The sequence below is a fragment of the Coregonus lavaretus genome (genome assembly GCF_964263955.1).
Source record: "Coregonus lavaretus genome assembly, chromosome: 34".
In the NCBI taxonomy this organism is placed as follows: domain Eukaryota; kingdom Metazoa; phylum Chordata; class Actinopteri; order Salmoniformes; family Salmonidae; genus Coregonus; species Coregonus lavaretus.
The window spans coordinates 4,191,281-4,206,424 of NC_140021.1; the positions used below are offsets into that span (position 1 = coordinate 4,191,281).

General features: G+C 38.5%; 1 protein-coding gene across 1 annotated transcript; it reads right to left on the reverse strand.

Annotated features, from left to right (window-relative positions):
- Positions 1-9,053: 9,053 nt before the first annotated feature.
- Positions 9,054-14,430, reverse strand: LOC311109238 (sialic acid-binding Ig-like lectin 7; the record flags this gene model as incomplete). Its single annotated transcript, XM_084152080.1, has 7 exons — positions 9,054-10,749; positions 11,128-11,185; positions 11,298-11,391; positions 12,366-12,632; positions 12,769-13,074; positions 13,203-13,589; positions 14,424-14,430. 7 exons carry the CDS (start codon positions 14,428-14,430, stop codon positions 10,471-10,473), a joined length of 1,398 nt encoding a protein of 465 aa, XP_084008206.1. The 3' UTR covers positions 9,054-10,470.
- Positions 14,431-15,144: the final 714 nt, after the last annotated feature.

Below are 15,144 nucleotides of genomic sequence, written 5' to 3' on the forward strand. Positions count from 1 at the left end.
CCCGTGGCACCCCAACCCCCCAGTGGTAGTTCAGGCTACCACTCACTGTCAATGGATAAATGAGTAGGTATTAGGTGATAGATCAGAACCAACGTCTAGAAGTATCTTACTGCGCTTTCCATGACATAGACTGACCAGGTGAATCCAGGTTAAAGCTATGATTCCTTATTGATGTCACTTGTTAAATCCACCTCAATCAGTGTATATGAAGGGGAGGAGACAAGTTCAAGAAGGATTTTTAAGCTAGCATCCTTGTTGAGTCCATGCCCCGATGAATTGAGGATGTTCTGAAGGCAAAAGGGGGTGCAACTCAATATTAGGAAGGTGTTCCTAATTTTTGGTATACTCAGGGCCTTCAAAAAGTATTCATAACCCTTGACTTATTCCACATTTTGTTGTGTTAATGCCTGAATAAAAAATTGATTAAATGAATTTGTTTTCTCACCCATTTACATTTACATCATTTAGTAGACGCTCTTATCCAGAGCGACTTACAAATTGGACACAATAACCCATAATAAAAAAGTGAAAATATGTTTTTAGAAATGTTTTGAGATTTATTGACACTGAAATACAGAAATATCTCATTTAAATAAGTATTCACACCCAAAGGTAGATGGATTATTTTAAATATGTTATTGGACCATAAACAGATATGGCTCATTAACCTTTACGGACCAAATAATGATGATCCACAATTCTTTGACAATATATATAATAAATTATCAAGCCTGCAAGCAACTCAAGACAATATTATTATGGTGGGGGATTATAATACTGTTTTAAATAGCTCAATGGACCGTAAAAGAAATCACACCACAAACAATCACCCACATGCTCTTAAGGAAATTGTGAACGTCATGGATACATTAGAACTAGTAGATATATGGAGGCTTAAATATACTGATCTAGTGAGATATACATGGCGGAGACTGAATCAAGCTAGTCGTCTTGACTTCTTTCTTATCTCATTCTCGTTGGCACCAAAAGTACAAAAAAGTGTTGATAGGGGACAGAATGCGGTCGGACCATCATATAATAGGCAAATATATTACTCTTACTGAATTTCCACGTGGCCGAGGATATTGGAAATGTAATCAAAGCCTATTGGATGATAATTTATTTATAATTAGAACAAAGGTATTTATAACTGACTTTTTCCAACATAACATAGGTACAGCGAATCCCCTTATTGTATGGGACACCTTTAAATGTGCCTTTAGAGGCCATGCAATTCAGTACTCATCTCAAAAACAAAAGCAATTTAGGTCAAAAGAGTTTATACTAAGAAAGGAAATAGAAAGTCTAACAGAACAGATAGATGGAAATAAAAACTGTAACATAGAGGCTCAGAAGAAATTAGAGGAAAAACAAAAAGAAATGGAGAAACTTATTCAAGAAAGATCAAGTGTAATATATTATAAAAAATAAAGCAAACTGGATGGAATATGGGGAAAAATGCACAAAATTCTTTTTTAATCTTCAACATAGGAATGCTACCAAAAAGAACTTAATGAAACTGGTTACAATTGACGGAGTCACCCATAATTCACCAAATGATATTTTGAAGGAAGAAACAAAGTACTTTAAGCATATGTTTTCTTTTCAGTCGCCTCCATCTCCTCTAACTGAAGCTAATTGTAGAGATTTTTTTTCTATTGATAATGTCAAATTAACAGCCACACAGAAAGACTCATGTGAAGGTGAAATTACAGAGGAGGAACTTCTGGATGCAATTATAGACTTTATATCTGGGAAAACTCCAGGGTTGGATGGCATACCAGTCGAGGTATACCAAACCTTTTTTGATATACTAAGAGGACCGTTATTAGCATGTTTTAACCACTCCTATGTAAATGGTAGATTATCTGACACTCAAGAAGAAGGTCTGATCTCATTATTACTGAAACAGGATACAAGTGGAAAATATAAAGATCCAGTCCATTTACAAAATTGGAGGCCCCTTACACTTCAGTGTTGTGATGCAAAAATCCTAGCAAAATGTATAGCGCATAGAATTAAAAAGGTATTGTCGGATATTATTCATTCTAATCAGACAGGTTTTTTACATCGAAGATACATTGGAGATAATATAAGGCAAGTATTGGAAACAATAGAACACTATGGAAAATATGGGAAACCAGGCCTGCTATTCATAGCAGACTTCGAAAAGGCATTTGATAAAGTTCGACTGGGGTTTATATATAAATGCCTGGAGCATTTCAATTTTGGAGAATCTCTTATAAAATGGGTCAAAATCATGTATAGTAACCCTAGGTGTAAAATTGTAAATAATGCCTATTTCTCAGAAAGTTTTAAACTGTCAAGAGGAGTGAAACAAGGTTGTCCACTATCGGCATATCTATTTATTGTGGCCATCGAGATGTTAGCTATTAAAATCAGATCCAATAATAATATCAGAGGATTAGAAATACAGGGCTTAAAAACAAAGGTGTCATTGTACGCTGATGATTCATGTTTTCTTTTAAATCCACAACTATAATCCCTCCACAGCCTCATAGAGGATCTAGATACATTTTCTAACCTCTCTGGATTACAACCAAATTATGACAAATGTACTATATTACGTATTGGATCACTAAAAAATACAATTTTTACATTACCATGTAGTTTACCAATAAAATGGTCTGATGGTGATGTGGTTATACTCGGAATACATATCCCAAAGGAAATAAATGATCTCACTTCAATACATTTTAATAGAAAGTTAGCAAAAATAGATAAGATCTTACTACCATGGAAAGGAAAATACCTGTCAATTTGTGGAAAAATCACCCTGATTAACTCTTTAGTATTATCCCAGTTTACCTATTTGCTTATGGTCTTGCCTACGCCTAGCGAACAGTTTTTTAAATTATATGAGAAAAAAATATTAAATTTTATTTGGAACGGCAAGCCAGACAAAATTAAAAGGGCATATTTATATAATGAATATGAATTCGGAGGACAGAAATGATTAAATATTAAAGCATTAGACCTATCACTAAAAGCTTCAGTCATACAAAAGTTATACTTAAATCCGAACTGGTTCTCAAGCAAATTAGTAAGATTGTCTCACCCAATGTTCAAGAAAGGCCTTTTTAGAAAGGCCTTTTAGTTATTTAAAAAGGAAATAATCTCCCAAATATCACTATTTCTAAAACAAGCAATAGAAAGTTGGTTGCAATTTCAATTTAATCCTCCAGAAACGACAGAACAAATAATGCAACAAATATTGTGGTTAAATTCAAATATACTAATTGACAAAAAAACTTTATTTTTTGACAGAATGTTTAAAAAAGGTATAATCTTCGTAAATGATATCATCGGTAGGACTGGTGGAGTTATGTCGCACATGCAGCTAACAAAAACATATGGAAATGTCTGCTCTACCCAAAATTACAACCAAATAATTGCAGCCTTTCCGCAAAAGTGGAAGAGGAAAGTGGAAGGGGGAGAAAGTAAGGAACTTGTCTGTCGGCCTTGCATTAAAGAACATAATTGGTTAAGGAAAACTGTGATAAATAAAAAGTATATCAGTTTCACTTAAGGACCAAAGGATTGACAGCCGTCCCATATAGATTGCAAAATAGTTGGGAAGAGATCTTTGACGTACCGATCCCATGGCATAGTGTTTATGAACTGACATGCAAAACGACACCGGATTCAAAAATTAGAATCTTTCAATTTAAATTATTATATAAAATTCTTGCTACCAATAGAATGTTATTTATATGGGGGATACAATCTTCCCAGCTCTGCAGATTTTGCTGTGAAGAGACAGAATCATTAGATCATTTGTTTTGGTTCTGTCCATTTGTAGCTTGTTTTTGGACACAGGTCCAGGAATGGCTAAAGGATTGCAATATTTACCTGGAGCTAACCTTGCAGATAGCATTACTGGGTGATCTGAAAAGTCATAGTCACTCAATCAATAATATAACAATACTTTTAGCAAAAATGTTTATTTTTAATTCAAAATCTGTAGAAGCAATGAGAATAGAAAGGTTCAGAACTTTTGTAAAACATCACAGTACGGTTGAAATATATATGGCAAATAGAAATCCTATATGGATGGTGTTAAGAGATAGATGGGAGGTATTGAATAGAGTTGAAGGATGGGACTAATAACAAATAACAACAAATAATAACAAAGATAGCTAATAATGTAAGCATACTGTGTCCATAATAAGTATATAGGTTGTATGTTGGGAGCTTTTGGGAAAGAGCACAGTTAGAAAGATATGGCATATAGAAGCAAACCGGATGGACATCATGAAAATGATCGGAGAGGTTGAGAGTAGAAGAAGTTCAGGAGCAACAAAAAAAGGTGTGTATGTATATATATATATATATATATACTAGAATTATTGTAAAATTAACTTTGTCCATAAGGTGTAGATAGTAAGTATAGACCGGAAGTAGAGGCCTGGGCATTGTTGTTCACTAATTTACTCCAAGTAGAGAAAGGATGGCGGGGTTGAAACGTAATAAAGGGGAGTATATATATAAAAAAAACATGGGGGATTGGAAGTGATGCAGACAATTACATTGATAGAAGATACAATCTATCTGCAATATTAAGCTGATCCATTCCCCCCCCCCCAAAAAAAAATAAAAAAATAAAGTATTCACTCCCCTGAGTCAATACATGTTAGAATCACTTTTTGCAGTGATTACAGCTCTGAGTCTTTCTGGGTAAGTCTCTAAGAGCTTTGCACACTTGGATTGTACAATATTTACACATAATTCTTTAACAAATTCTTCAAGCTCTTTCAAGTTGATTGTTAATCATTGCTAGACAGCCATTTTCAAGTCTTGCCATAGATTTTCATGCCGATCGAAACTGTAAGTAGGCCACTTAGGAACATTCAATGTTGTCTTAGTAAGTAACTCTGGTGTATATTTGGCCTTGTGTTTTAGGTTATTGTCCTGCTGAAAAGTGAATTTGTCTCCCAGTGTCTTTTGAAAAGCAGACTGAACCAGGTTTTCCTCTTGCGTTTTGCCTCTGCTTAGCTCTATTCTATTTATTTTATCCTAAAAAACTTGATGACAAGCATACCCATAACATGGTGCAGCCATCACCATGCCATGAGTGGTACTCAGTTATGTGTTTCATGGATTTGATACCATTCCACCTATTCCACTCCAGCCATTACCACAAGCCCATTCTCCCCAATGAAGGTGCCACCAACCTCCTGGGTGTGAAATCCCTGAGCGGTTTCTTTCCTCTTCAGCAACTGAGTTAGGAAGGATGCCTGTATCTTTGTAGTGAATCTGTGTATTGATAAAACATCCAAATTGTAATTAATAACTTCACCATGCTCAAAGGGATACACCCATCTTCCAATAGGTGCCCTTCTTTGTGAGGCATTGGAAAAGCTCCCTGGTCTTCGTGGTTGAATCTGTTTGAAATTCGCTGCTCGACTGAGGGACATTACATATTATTGTATGTGTGGGGTAGTCATTCAAAAATCATGTTAAACACTAGTATTGCACACAGAGTGAATCAATGCAACTAATGTAACTTGTTATGCAAATCTTTACTCCTGAACTTATTTATGCTTGCCATAAGAAAGGGGTTGAATACATATTGACTCGAGACAGTTCAGCTTTTAATTTTTTTTATTTTTTTATTTTTTTTATGTCTAAAAACATTATTCCACATTAAGGGGTACTGTGTGTAGGCCAGTGACACAACATCTCAATGTATTCCATTTTAATGAGATATGTAAAATGTTGGACCAATAAGACCAAAAGATTTCATGGAAATTGAATTTAAAGGTTTTTATTACAGTGCAATTAATAAACAACCTTAAATTCAGTCCCAATTGTTTCTCTGGTTTAACACTCAACATAAAAACTGACACAATAACTTCTAAATAGATATAAAGTTAAAATAGATAATATTATTATTCTGGTAACTGCACAAAAGATGCAGAGAAACAGTGACTAGTAGATGTTAACACCATTCTGCCGTCATGTAGACATACTTCACCAACTTCCTGTCTTGTATCAGACCACTGTCTCTCCAACTAACTGTGTCTTCTCTCCTCAGTCATCATTGACTTTATATGGTCTTAAACTGCCTTCAGTAAGATAGTTGAACTCAGCAGTTCCTCTATACTGGAACCCATTAAACGGATGCTCTGTGAACTCAACACTCAAAATGAATTGGCTCAAAATAAATTCTACAAATATGCAGATAATCAAAGAGCACACAAATATAAAAGTAACTAAAGTACCAATTGAAAACGGATACATAATGACATTAATCTACATAAACACTTAATACCCATTGGCAAAATACTTAAAATGGACCTCTTTTATTCACTTGTACATAAAGCCCATCTAGGCAGTTAAGTGGTGGTTCCTGGTCCCCTCTCCCGACCGTGGCCTGGTTAGAGAACACCGTCCCAACCGGGGAGTTCTGAGGAGAGAACACAGAGAAAGGAACAGGTGTCAGGACAGACACTTCAGAAGAAGAATGACTTCATAGTTACAGTTGGTTATACAACACAGTATTCATTAAATTCTTCCTTAAATGCACATTTTAGATGGGTTTTAAAAGATGACTCTAACATTCCCACCTGTCCCTATGAACTGTCTGTTGTTTCAAACCCATTGGAGAGTCTAGATGTTCTCCTCCTCCTGGAAGACAAGAATAAATCATTTAGGTTTTCATATACAAAAGCACAAACAGCATGATAAATATGTTTGCAATGAGGCTGGGAATAGCTTCTTACCATGCAAAGAACACGATCAGGCTGAAAAGGAAAAGCAACGCCAAGGTTTTTCCTATAATCTCATAAACCTTTGGGTTAACAGGCTCATCTTGCCCTGTAAATAAAGCACATATTATGGTCATCTGTTCCAAAAAGAAGAAACATTTTGCACATTGTCTAATATTACAAATTACACGTATACTGTAGATGTACAGATGTAAGATCTTAATTTGACCAGTATTGTTCCAGGAGGAGGGGTAATTGGACCCCTTAACAGCATTTTGAAATAGGCCCCCAAATCGCTAATTCCGCCTTTGATACATTGGTAAATGCAACAATGGAAACTTTCGGCAATATAACCAATGTTAGTCAGAAAGGATCTTGTTCAAAGCACTTTTGTTTATCAGTGCTGGATTATGGTGATATTGTTTATATGCAGGCCTCATCAAGTACCTTAACAATTCTGGACACAGTGTATTATGGTGCTTTAAGATCACTCACCCATCACTGGGATTTGAAGGCTATGGTGTAATGGACCTCTCTCTCCACCAGGAGGCTGAAGAACTGGTACACCTTTGTGTGCAATGTATCGATAGGACAACTCCCTTTGTATTTCTGTTCCTTACTGACCAGATCAGTCACTCAATACAGTCTTCATTCACAGTCGCTGCTGTCCTTGTCTGTTCCTAAGGCTAGAACTGAGATGGGGAAACAATCTTTTTCCCATAATGCCCCTTCATCCTGGAACATGCTTCAAAAGATATGAAAGTTAGTGTCCTTGCCTGTTTTTATGACTCTGATCGACAACACTGTTTGTGATAGCTGCAGTTGTTTCTAATCTTCAATTGTATCTGTAACTTGTGACACTTTGTCTTTTGTGTGTATTTTGTATTTTTCTGTACTATTTTATTTACACGCTGCTATTTCCCTGTTTTGCCTTCTTGCCAAGCCACCCTCGCAAAACAGGTTTTTAACCTCAATGGGTTTTACCTGGTTAAATAAAGGTTAAATCAAATAAATTAAAATAAAATCTCCCTCTCTTCTATCTCCCAGGCTTGAATGGGAATGTTTGTGGGATTTTAAAAAATGTAGCTAAATCATAAACCAAAATCCATCCAATTTGCGTAGTTAAAATTTGAGTTCAGTAAAAGATACCCAGTTCTCACGTTATCTTTCAACACGTAAAATAGACTTGGTCAGAAACAGAGTAACTGTAATTGTAGCTGACGGATTATCACACACTTCCTCTTTCATTGCTTCACTTCTATCTGCCAGGAAGAGCATGGTGGGCTGGGAGCCACAGGAGGGAGCCATCGACCTGCAGGGCCTGGTCAGCAAGGTGGACATGGGCACCCTCTTCAACGGTCATGTCTAGATGGGAAACAGCTTTTGTCAAATTGACGTCAAAAGATGATTACATTTTTTATTTTAGCTAACCATGAACCTTTTCCTTACCTTAATCAAAGTATCCTAACCTACCACATTAATTATCCTAACCTGCTGCACAAGTTCTCCTAAATTTGCTAGGAAAAGTCAATTTTCACAAAAGCTGTATCCCTTCTATAAATAAACCCTCTTCGACCTGCCCAAGGCCTTCTGGGAGAAGGAGACCCAGGAGCTGAGGGCGTACTTTACCCAGCATGTGGGAGCTGACCTCCCCCAACAGGAGGAGGGAGAGCTGAAGGCTCTGGAGGACAAGGTCAGGAATGAATTGATCAGAAGGGAATGTTTGAAGAGAGAAAGCTATGACTATTGGACACTACATTACACACTGATGCTGCAATATGTTGGGGATGGGGATAGGGTGGGACTGATAAAAACAATCACTGACAAGCACATTGCAATTTTGCATTGAGTATATGTGGGTATTTAACCCAAAGGTTCTAAAATGTAAGAACATACAATGAAACGAGGTGTCTGCATGCAGTTCATGCTACCACACACTGTCAGTGGCTATATGAGTAGATATTAGGTGATAGAGCAGAATCAGTGTTTAGCAGTACCTTACTGACATCTTGCAATGGAGTATAACGGCATTGGATGTTTACAAGTTATAGCCCAAAGAATCATATCTAATCATGACAAGCTTTAATATCCATATTAATTTCAACATTTCTTGCAGAATGTTACCTCAATATCCTTTTATTTGCTCACATGTCCCTGGGATTACTGAATGGCCATTGGCTACGAACATGTGGAGGAAATACATCTGGTTGGCTCAGGGGGAAAGATTCATTAGCATTTCTTCTCACTTTTGTATTATTTCCAATAAAAATCATTATGATCTAATGATGCAACATGTTGGACCAATAAAACTGAGACTTCATGGAAATTTAATGTAAAGTTTTTATTACAGTGCAATTAATAAACAAACATCAATTTCAGCCTCAATTGTGTCTCTTGATCAACACAACATAAAAACTGACATAACTCCCCAAAATATATACATTAAAAATATATATGTAATGGGAATATTTAAGATGAATAAAGTTCACATTCAGGTTAGAGTGATTAACAAAATGTTTGCAATATTGATATAGTTTCCCTTTCTGTGTAGCTCAGTTGGTAGAGCATGGCGTTTGCAACGCCAGGGTTGTGGGTTTGATTCCCACGGGGGGCCAGTATGAAAAAATAAAAATAATGTATGCACTCACTAACTGTAAGTCGCTCTGGATAAGAGCGTCTGCTAAATGACTAAAACGTAAATGATTTCCAGTATTCTGTTTCTAACACTCGGGATGATGGTCACTAGAATCAATGCTGCATGTTATGGATTAAACTCATAACTGTTGATAGTGATTGACTCCAGACTGGAGGTCCAAGGACCGAGGACACACTGATTATTATTGTATTCTGTGAAACACTGATTCTGTAGTAGCTGACAAAGCCACTGCCTTTTCTTTTGACTTCCTACAAGCCTCTCAGGCTGGTGTTTACAGAACATTTGTGTGTCTGATTAGGATATAAAGGGCTGGACTCCAAGAGGCCAGTTAGACATTATCTCTGCTTCTATGCTGGAAGTTGTCTCCCTGTTGCAACTTGTATTAATCCAGATTGATTTATGATTGACTTTATCAATGATTTCTCTTCTCTTTTGTTCAGAGAGTCACAAATATCATACCCCCAAGACATGCTAACCTTTCACCATTGCAATAACATGGGAGGTTAGCATTTTGGGGGGGGAGTATGATATTTTCTCACTCATCATTTTTCACAATTCATTTAGGATTATCCGTCCTCGTGGTAGCATCCACATTCATGTACAGTAGAAGTGTTTAGAAACATATTCTATTCTTATTTGCAATAAAAGTGACTGCAAAATGACACAATACATTATTTACCATTAATTTCTATTGGGCACAAAATAATCTGAAACACAACCAAAAAAACAGCAAATGCATCCAAAGAGTGTGTACAGTCACAAGCTTGATGTTGTCATTGTGTGCTAATATGGGACTAAATACTACACTTTTTACTACTTTAATACACATAAGTGAATTTGTCCCAATACTTTTGGTCCCCTAAAATGGGGTGACTATGTACAAAACGTGCTGTAATTTCTAAACAGTTCACACGATATGGATGAAAATACCCTGGAATTAAAGCTGACAGTCTGCATTTTAACTTCATAGTAACTGTTTCATTTCAAATCAAAAGTTCTGGAGAACAGAGACTAAAAAGTTAAATAAATGGCACTGTCCCAGTACTGTTGGAGCTCAAGACATACTGTATATACCCCAAATACTTAAAATGCACCTCTTTTATTCACTTGTGCATAAAGCCCATCTATGTAGTTAAGGTGTGGTTCCTGGGGCCCTCTCCTGGTCACATTGACTTCAGCGTACTCACTCTCCTGCCCCTGGACCCTGTTCCCGTCCTGGGCTGCAGCTGGGATCTCTTTGGGCCGTAGTTTGGAGAAGTCTATGTCACCATAGTGGATCTCTTCAGGCTGGTCTTCTGCAGGTTCCTCTGGTTTCTCTCCGGCTGTGGTCTGGTTAACACACACCGTCCCAACTGGGGAGTTCTGTGGAGAGAACACAGAGAGAGGAACAGGTGTAAAGTTCTAAGCTCAGTCATTTGTAAAACTCTAAAGTCAGCAGGTTACACAACACATACTGAGGGGATGTCCATGACAATGTCAGTTAAACTGACAGAAGAAAATAATTACATTTTGACAACAAATGAGCTCCAATCTACAGAAAATACTGTCAAAGTCCAACAGCTATTCTGTTATCATTCAATGTTCTTACAGGATGTGGAACTGCTTTCAGTGTGGTCATCTCACCCTAAACATTCTCTAAAATGATGTTAACCTCATGGCTTTGGGTAGTTTCATCATTAATTCAGTAATTGCTTAGATACACTTTGTAGATGGTTTTTGAATGTTGAGCCTTATTCCCACCTGTCCCTGTGGATTGTCCGTCCTTTCAAGTCCATCGTGGAGCCTAGAGTTTCTCCTCCTGGAAGACATTTAGAAAGGTATTCTGAATGCACTGAGAGGGTTTTCATATGCAAAAGCACAAACACAACATAAATAAATAGTTTTGCATTGATGCCAGGAATAGTTTTTACCATCCAAAAAGACAGACCAGGCTGATAAGCAGAAAGACCCCCAGAGTTCCTGCTGCAATCCCAGAAAACATTGTGTTATCAGGCTCTTCTTGTCCTGAAAATACAGCACATATTATGGTCATTTCTCACAAAACGATCTCTAAAGGACAGTACATGAACAAACGTATGTGGACACCTGCTCGTCGAACATCTCATTCCAATATCATGGGCATTAATATGGAATATAGAATGTAATTGTATGCTGTAGCGTTAAGATTTCCCTTCACTGGAACTAAGGGTTCTAGCCAGAACCATGAAAATCAGCTCCAGACCATTATTCCTCCTCCACCAAACTTTACAGTTGGCACTATGCGTTGGGGAAGGTAGCGTTCTCCTGGCATCCGTCAAACCCAGATTCGTCCGTCGGACTGCCAGATGGTGAAGCGGGATTCATCACTTCAGAGATCCGGTTTCCTCCTCTCCAGAGTCCAATGGCGGTGAGCTTTACACCACTCCAGACGAGTTATTGGCATTGCGCATGGTGATCTTAGGCTTGTGTGCGGCTGCTCGGCCATGGAAACCCATTTCATGAAGCTCCCGACAAACAGTTCTAGTGCTGACGTTGCTTCCAGAGGCAGTTTGGAACTCGGTAGTGAATGTTGCAACTGAGGTCAGATGATATTTACGAACTATGTGCTTCAGCACTCGGCAGTCCCGTTCTCTTAGCTTGTGTGGCATACCACTTCGCGGCTGAGATGTTGTTGCTTCTAGAAGATTCCACTTCACAATAACAGCACTTACAATTGACCGGGTTAGCTCAAGCAGGGCAGAAATTTGACGAACTAACTTGTTGGAAAGGTGGAATCCTACGACAGTGCCACGTTGAAAGTCCCTGAGCTCTTGAGTAAGGCCATTCTACTGCCAATGTTTGTCTATGGAGATTGCGTGGCTGTGTGCTCGATTGTATACACCTGTCAGCAACGGGTGTGGCTGAAATAGCCAAATCAACTAACTTGAAGGGGTGTCCACATACTTTCGTAGATATAGCGTTTGTCTAATCTAACATTGTGCCCAACGTTCCCGTTTCACCTTTAATAGCCAGCTGCACTTCATTTGACTTCCCACGGCCGTGACTATTTCTTGCTTCACAGTAGTACAGTCCTCCATCACCAACAGTCACATTGAGGGTGTAACTCTGTCCAGATGCTACCTGTGTTGGTTTACCCCCACTGATATTGAACCAGGTGAAGTTTGTCACAGGAGGGTTGGCTGTACTGCTGCAGGTCAGATTAACACAGCTGCCCACTAATACTGGACCAGCTGGACTGATGGAGGCTGAGGTGTCCTTAGGAGAGACTGAGGGAGAGGGGTTCATTTAGAATGTATCTGGATGTGGTATATTGAACAGTCTAATCAAAACCACTCAATGACAATCATCAGTGAAAACATGATAGAATGATCTATTCTACAGGAAACTGTGACTAAATCTTACATGAAACGTTAAGCATCATGGTATGTTCAGCTGTCTTGTTGATTGTCCCTACTGGGTAGACTGCAGTACAAGTGATGTTTTTCTCATGATGAAGGTATGACAGAGTGAAGTTCACTATGGAGAGAACTGATTTGGTTTGGTCTGGATTCTCCTGCAGTTGGTTCTCAGGTGTGAACTGTGTTGGGAGGGTCCATGTCAGCTCAGGGGGGTGTTCGGGACAGGGAGCGACAGCAGAGCAGTTCAAACTGACAGGGGTCTCTTCCTTCACCTCACCTGAGACAGTAATGATGGGGCTGGGAGGCAAATCTGTAATACATTGCAGATAAATATATTTTACACTAATAGCTAAACTGTCCACTTGTTCTACTCTTATCTTTGATTCAAGGAATCTAAACTGGACAAAATAGTTGGTAAACAGTTAAATTGTCTCTTACCCCTGACATCTATTTTAACAGACTTGTCTGGGTCTGTTGCACGGTATGGTTGACTGTCAATCCTGAAGAAGTATTTATCAGAGTAACTGGTGGTTACATTGAAGAAGACTGTGGTGCAGTTCTTCTGGGACATGTTTCCAGTTATGTTCCCTTGATATCTGTTGTCCGTCTTACTACTGTTAAATATCACATTGACCAGATTGTCACCAAACTGTGAGGAGTTTTTAATCCACCCTCCAAAGGTAAGTATTGTGCTGTTAAATTTATAGCTCATTTTGACAGGAATTTCAAATGCACATGGGATTTGCACACAGGAGCCAGTCAGTACATCCAGTCTATCTGGCATTGTGGCGATCAAACCTCGTTCGACAAAAAAGGACAAAACACCTGCAACATAAAAGACAACATCAGGGAGGTTCTGTGATCTTTTCAGTACAGTCCCTCTCTCCCAATATTCTGCCTCTGCAGCAAAACATATGAACTCATTTTAATGTACAGGTGATTCTTGATGTCGTGACTCCATGCCCTAAACTGGAGCATTCATCCAGCATTGAATCCAGACTATTAAACTATACTTATTAATGGGGAATATATTATCTATTATGCTGTGAGAGAAAGATCACGTATTTACCTGATTTGTTTAATATTAATAGTTAACAATTAATATGCTTAACAATAGCAGAGACATTTCTTAACTACCAATGCTGTGCTTTTCGTAAGGATGGTTCGCTCCAGCTCCCTGCAGCTGGTCTGGGCGTGTAGTCAAGAACATGGGATAGAGATAAACTTGAGGAACAGAGACCTGTATTGTTTCAATTTCTTGTTGCTTACACATAGCCACAAGAAGAAAACAAGGTGGCTCCTGATCTGCCAGGGAGGGGCGTACATGTACGAAAAGCAGAGATTGTTTTGGACACTTTGCAGAACTTATGAAGAGCTACATTTCACTGTTGACTCAATATTAACGTCTGCCTACAATTGCATAACTAAAGATATTTTACATATACTCAGTGTCTGTGTCATTTTCTAAAGTTTAAAGTTTGTTTAAGAATAAGAGAATATCAGCACTGTGCAAAGAACCCTCTACATTATCAGGAGTCAACTGTACACTTTTCTACACATTGAGACAGATGGGAATATAGCTCATACCATGAAATATCATGACTTGTGCTTATTCCTCTGTCTGATTCATAACTAGTTGTTGCTGTGTGGAAGACTCACCTGACATAAAGAGGCCAATGAGAAAAAACATGTTCTCAGGACAAGCCATGTGAGAACTCACACACTACTGATCACCTGAAACAGGACAAACACACACTTACTGGTAGAATATCTTAACTCACACAACACATTGCATTGAACAATCCCCATATCAAATACACTATGTGTACAAAAGTATGTGGACACCCCAACAAATGAGTGGATTTGGCTATAAATTGAGCACACAACCATGCAATCTCCATAGACAACAATTGGCAGTAGAATGGCAATGCTGAAGAGCTCAGTGTCTTTCAACGTGGCACCGTCATAGGTCCAATTTCTGCCCTGCTAGAGCTGCCCCGGTCAACTGTAAGTGCTGTTATTGAGAAGTGGAAACGTCTAGGAGCAACAACGGCTGAGCCGCGAAGTGGTAGGCCACACAAGCTCACAGAACAGGACCGCCGAGTGCTGAAGTGGGTAGCTGGTAAAAATTGTCTGTCCTCGGTTGCAACACTCACTAACGAGTTCCAAACTGCCTCTGGAAGCAACGTCAGCACAAGAACTGTTCGTCGGGAACTTCATGAAATGAGTTTTCATGGCCGAGCAGCCGCCCACAAGCCTAAGATCACCATGCGCAATGCCAAGAATCGTCTGGAGTGGTCTGAAGCTCGTCGCCGTTGGACTCTGGAGCAGTGGAAACGCGTTCTCTGGAGTGATGAATCACGCTTCACCATCTGGCAGT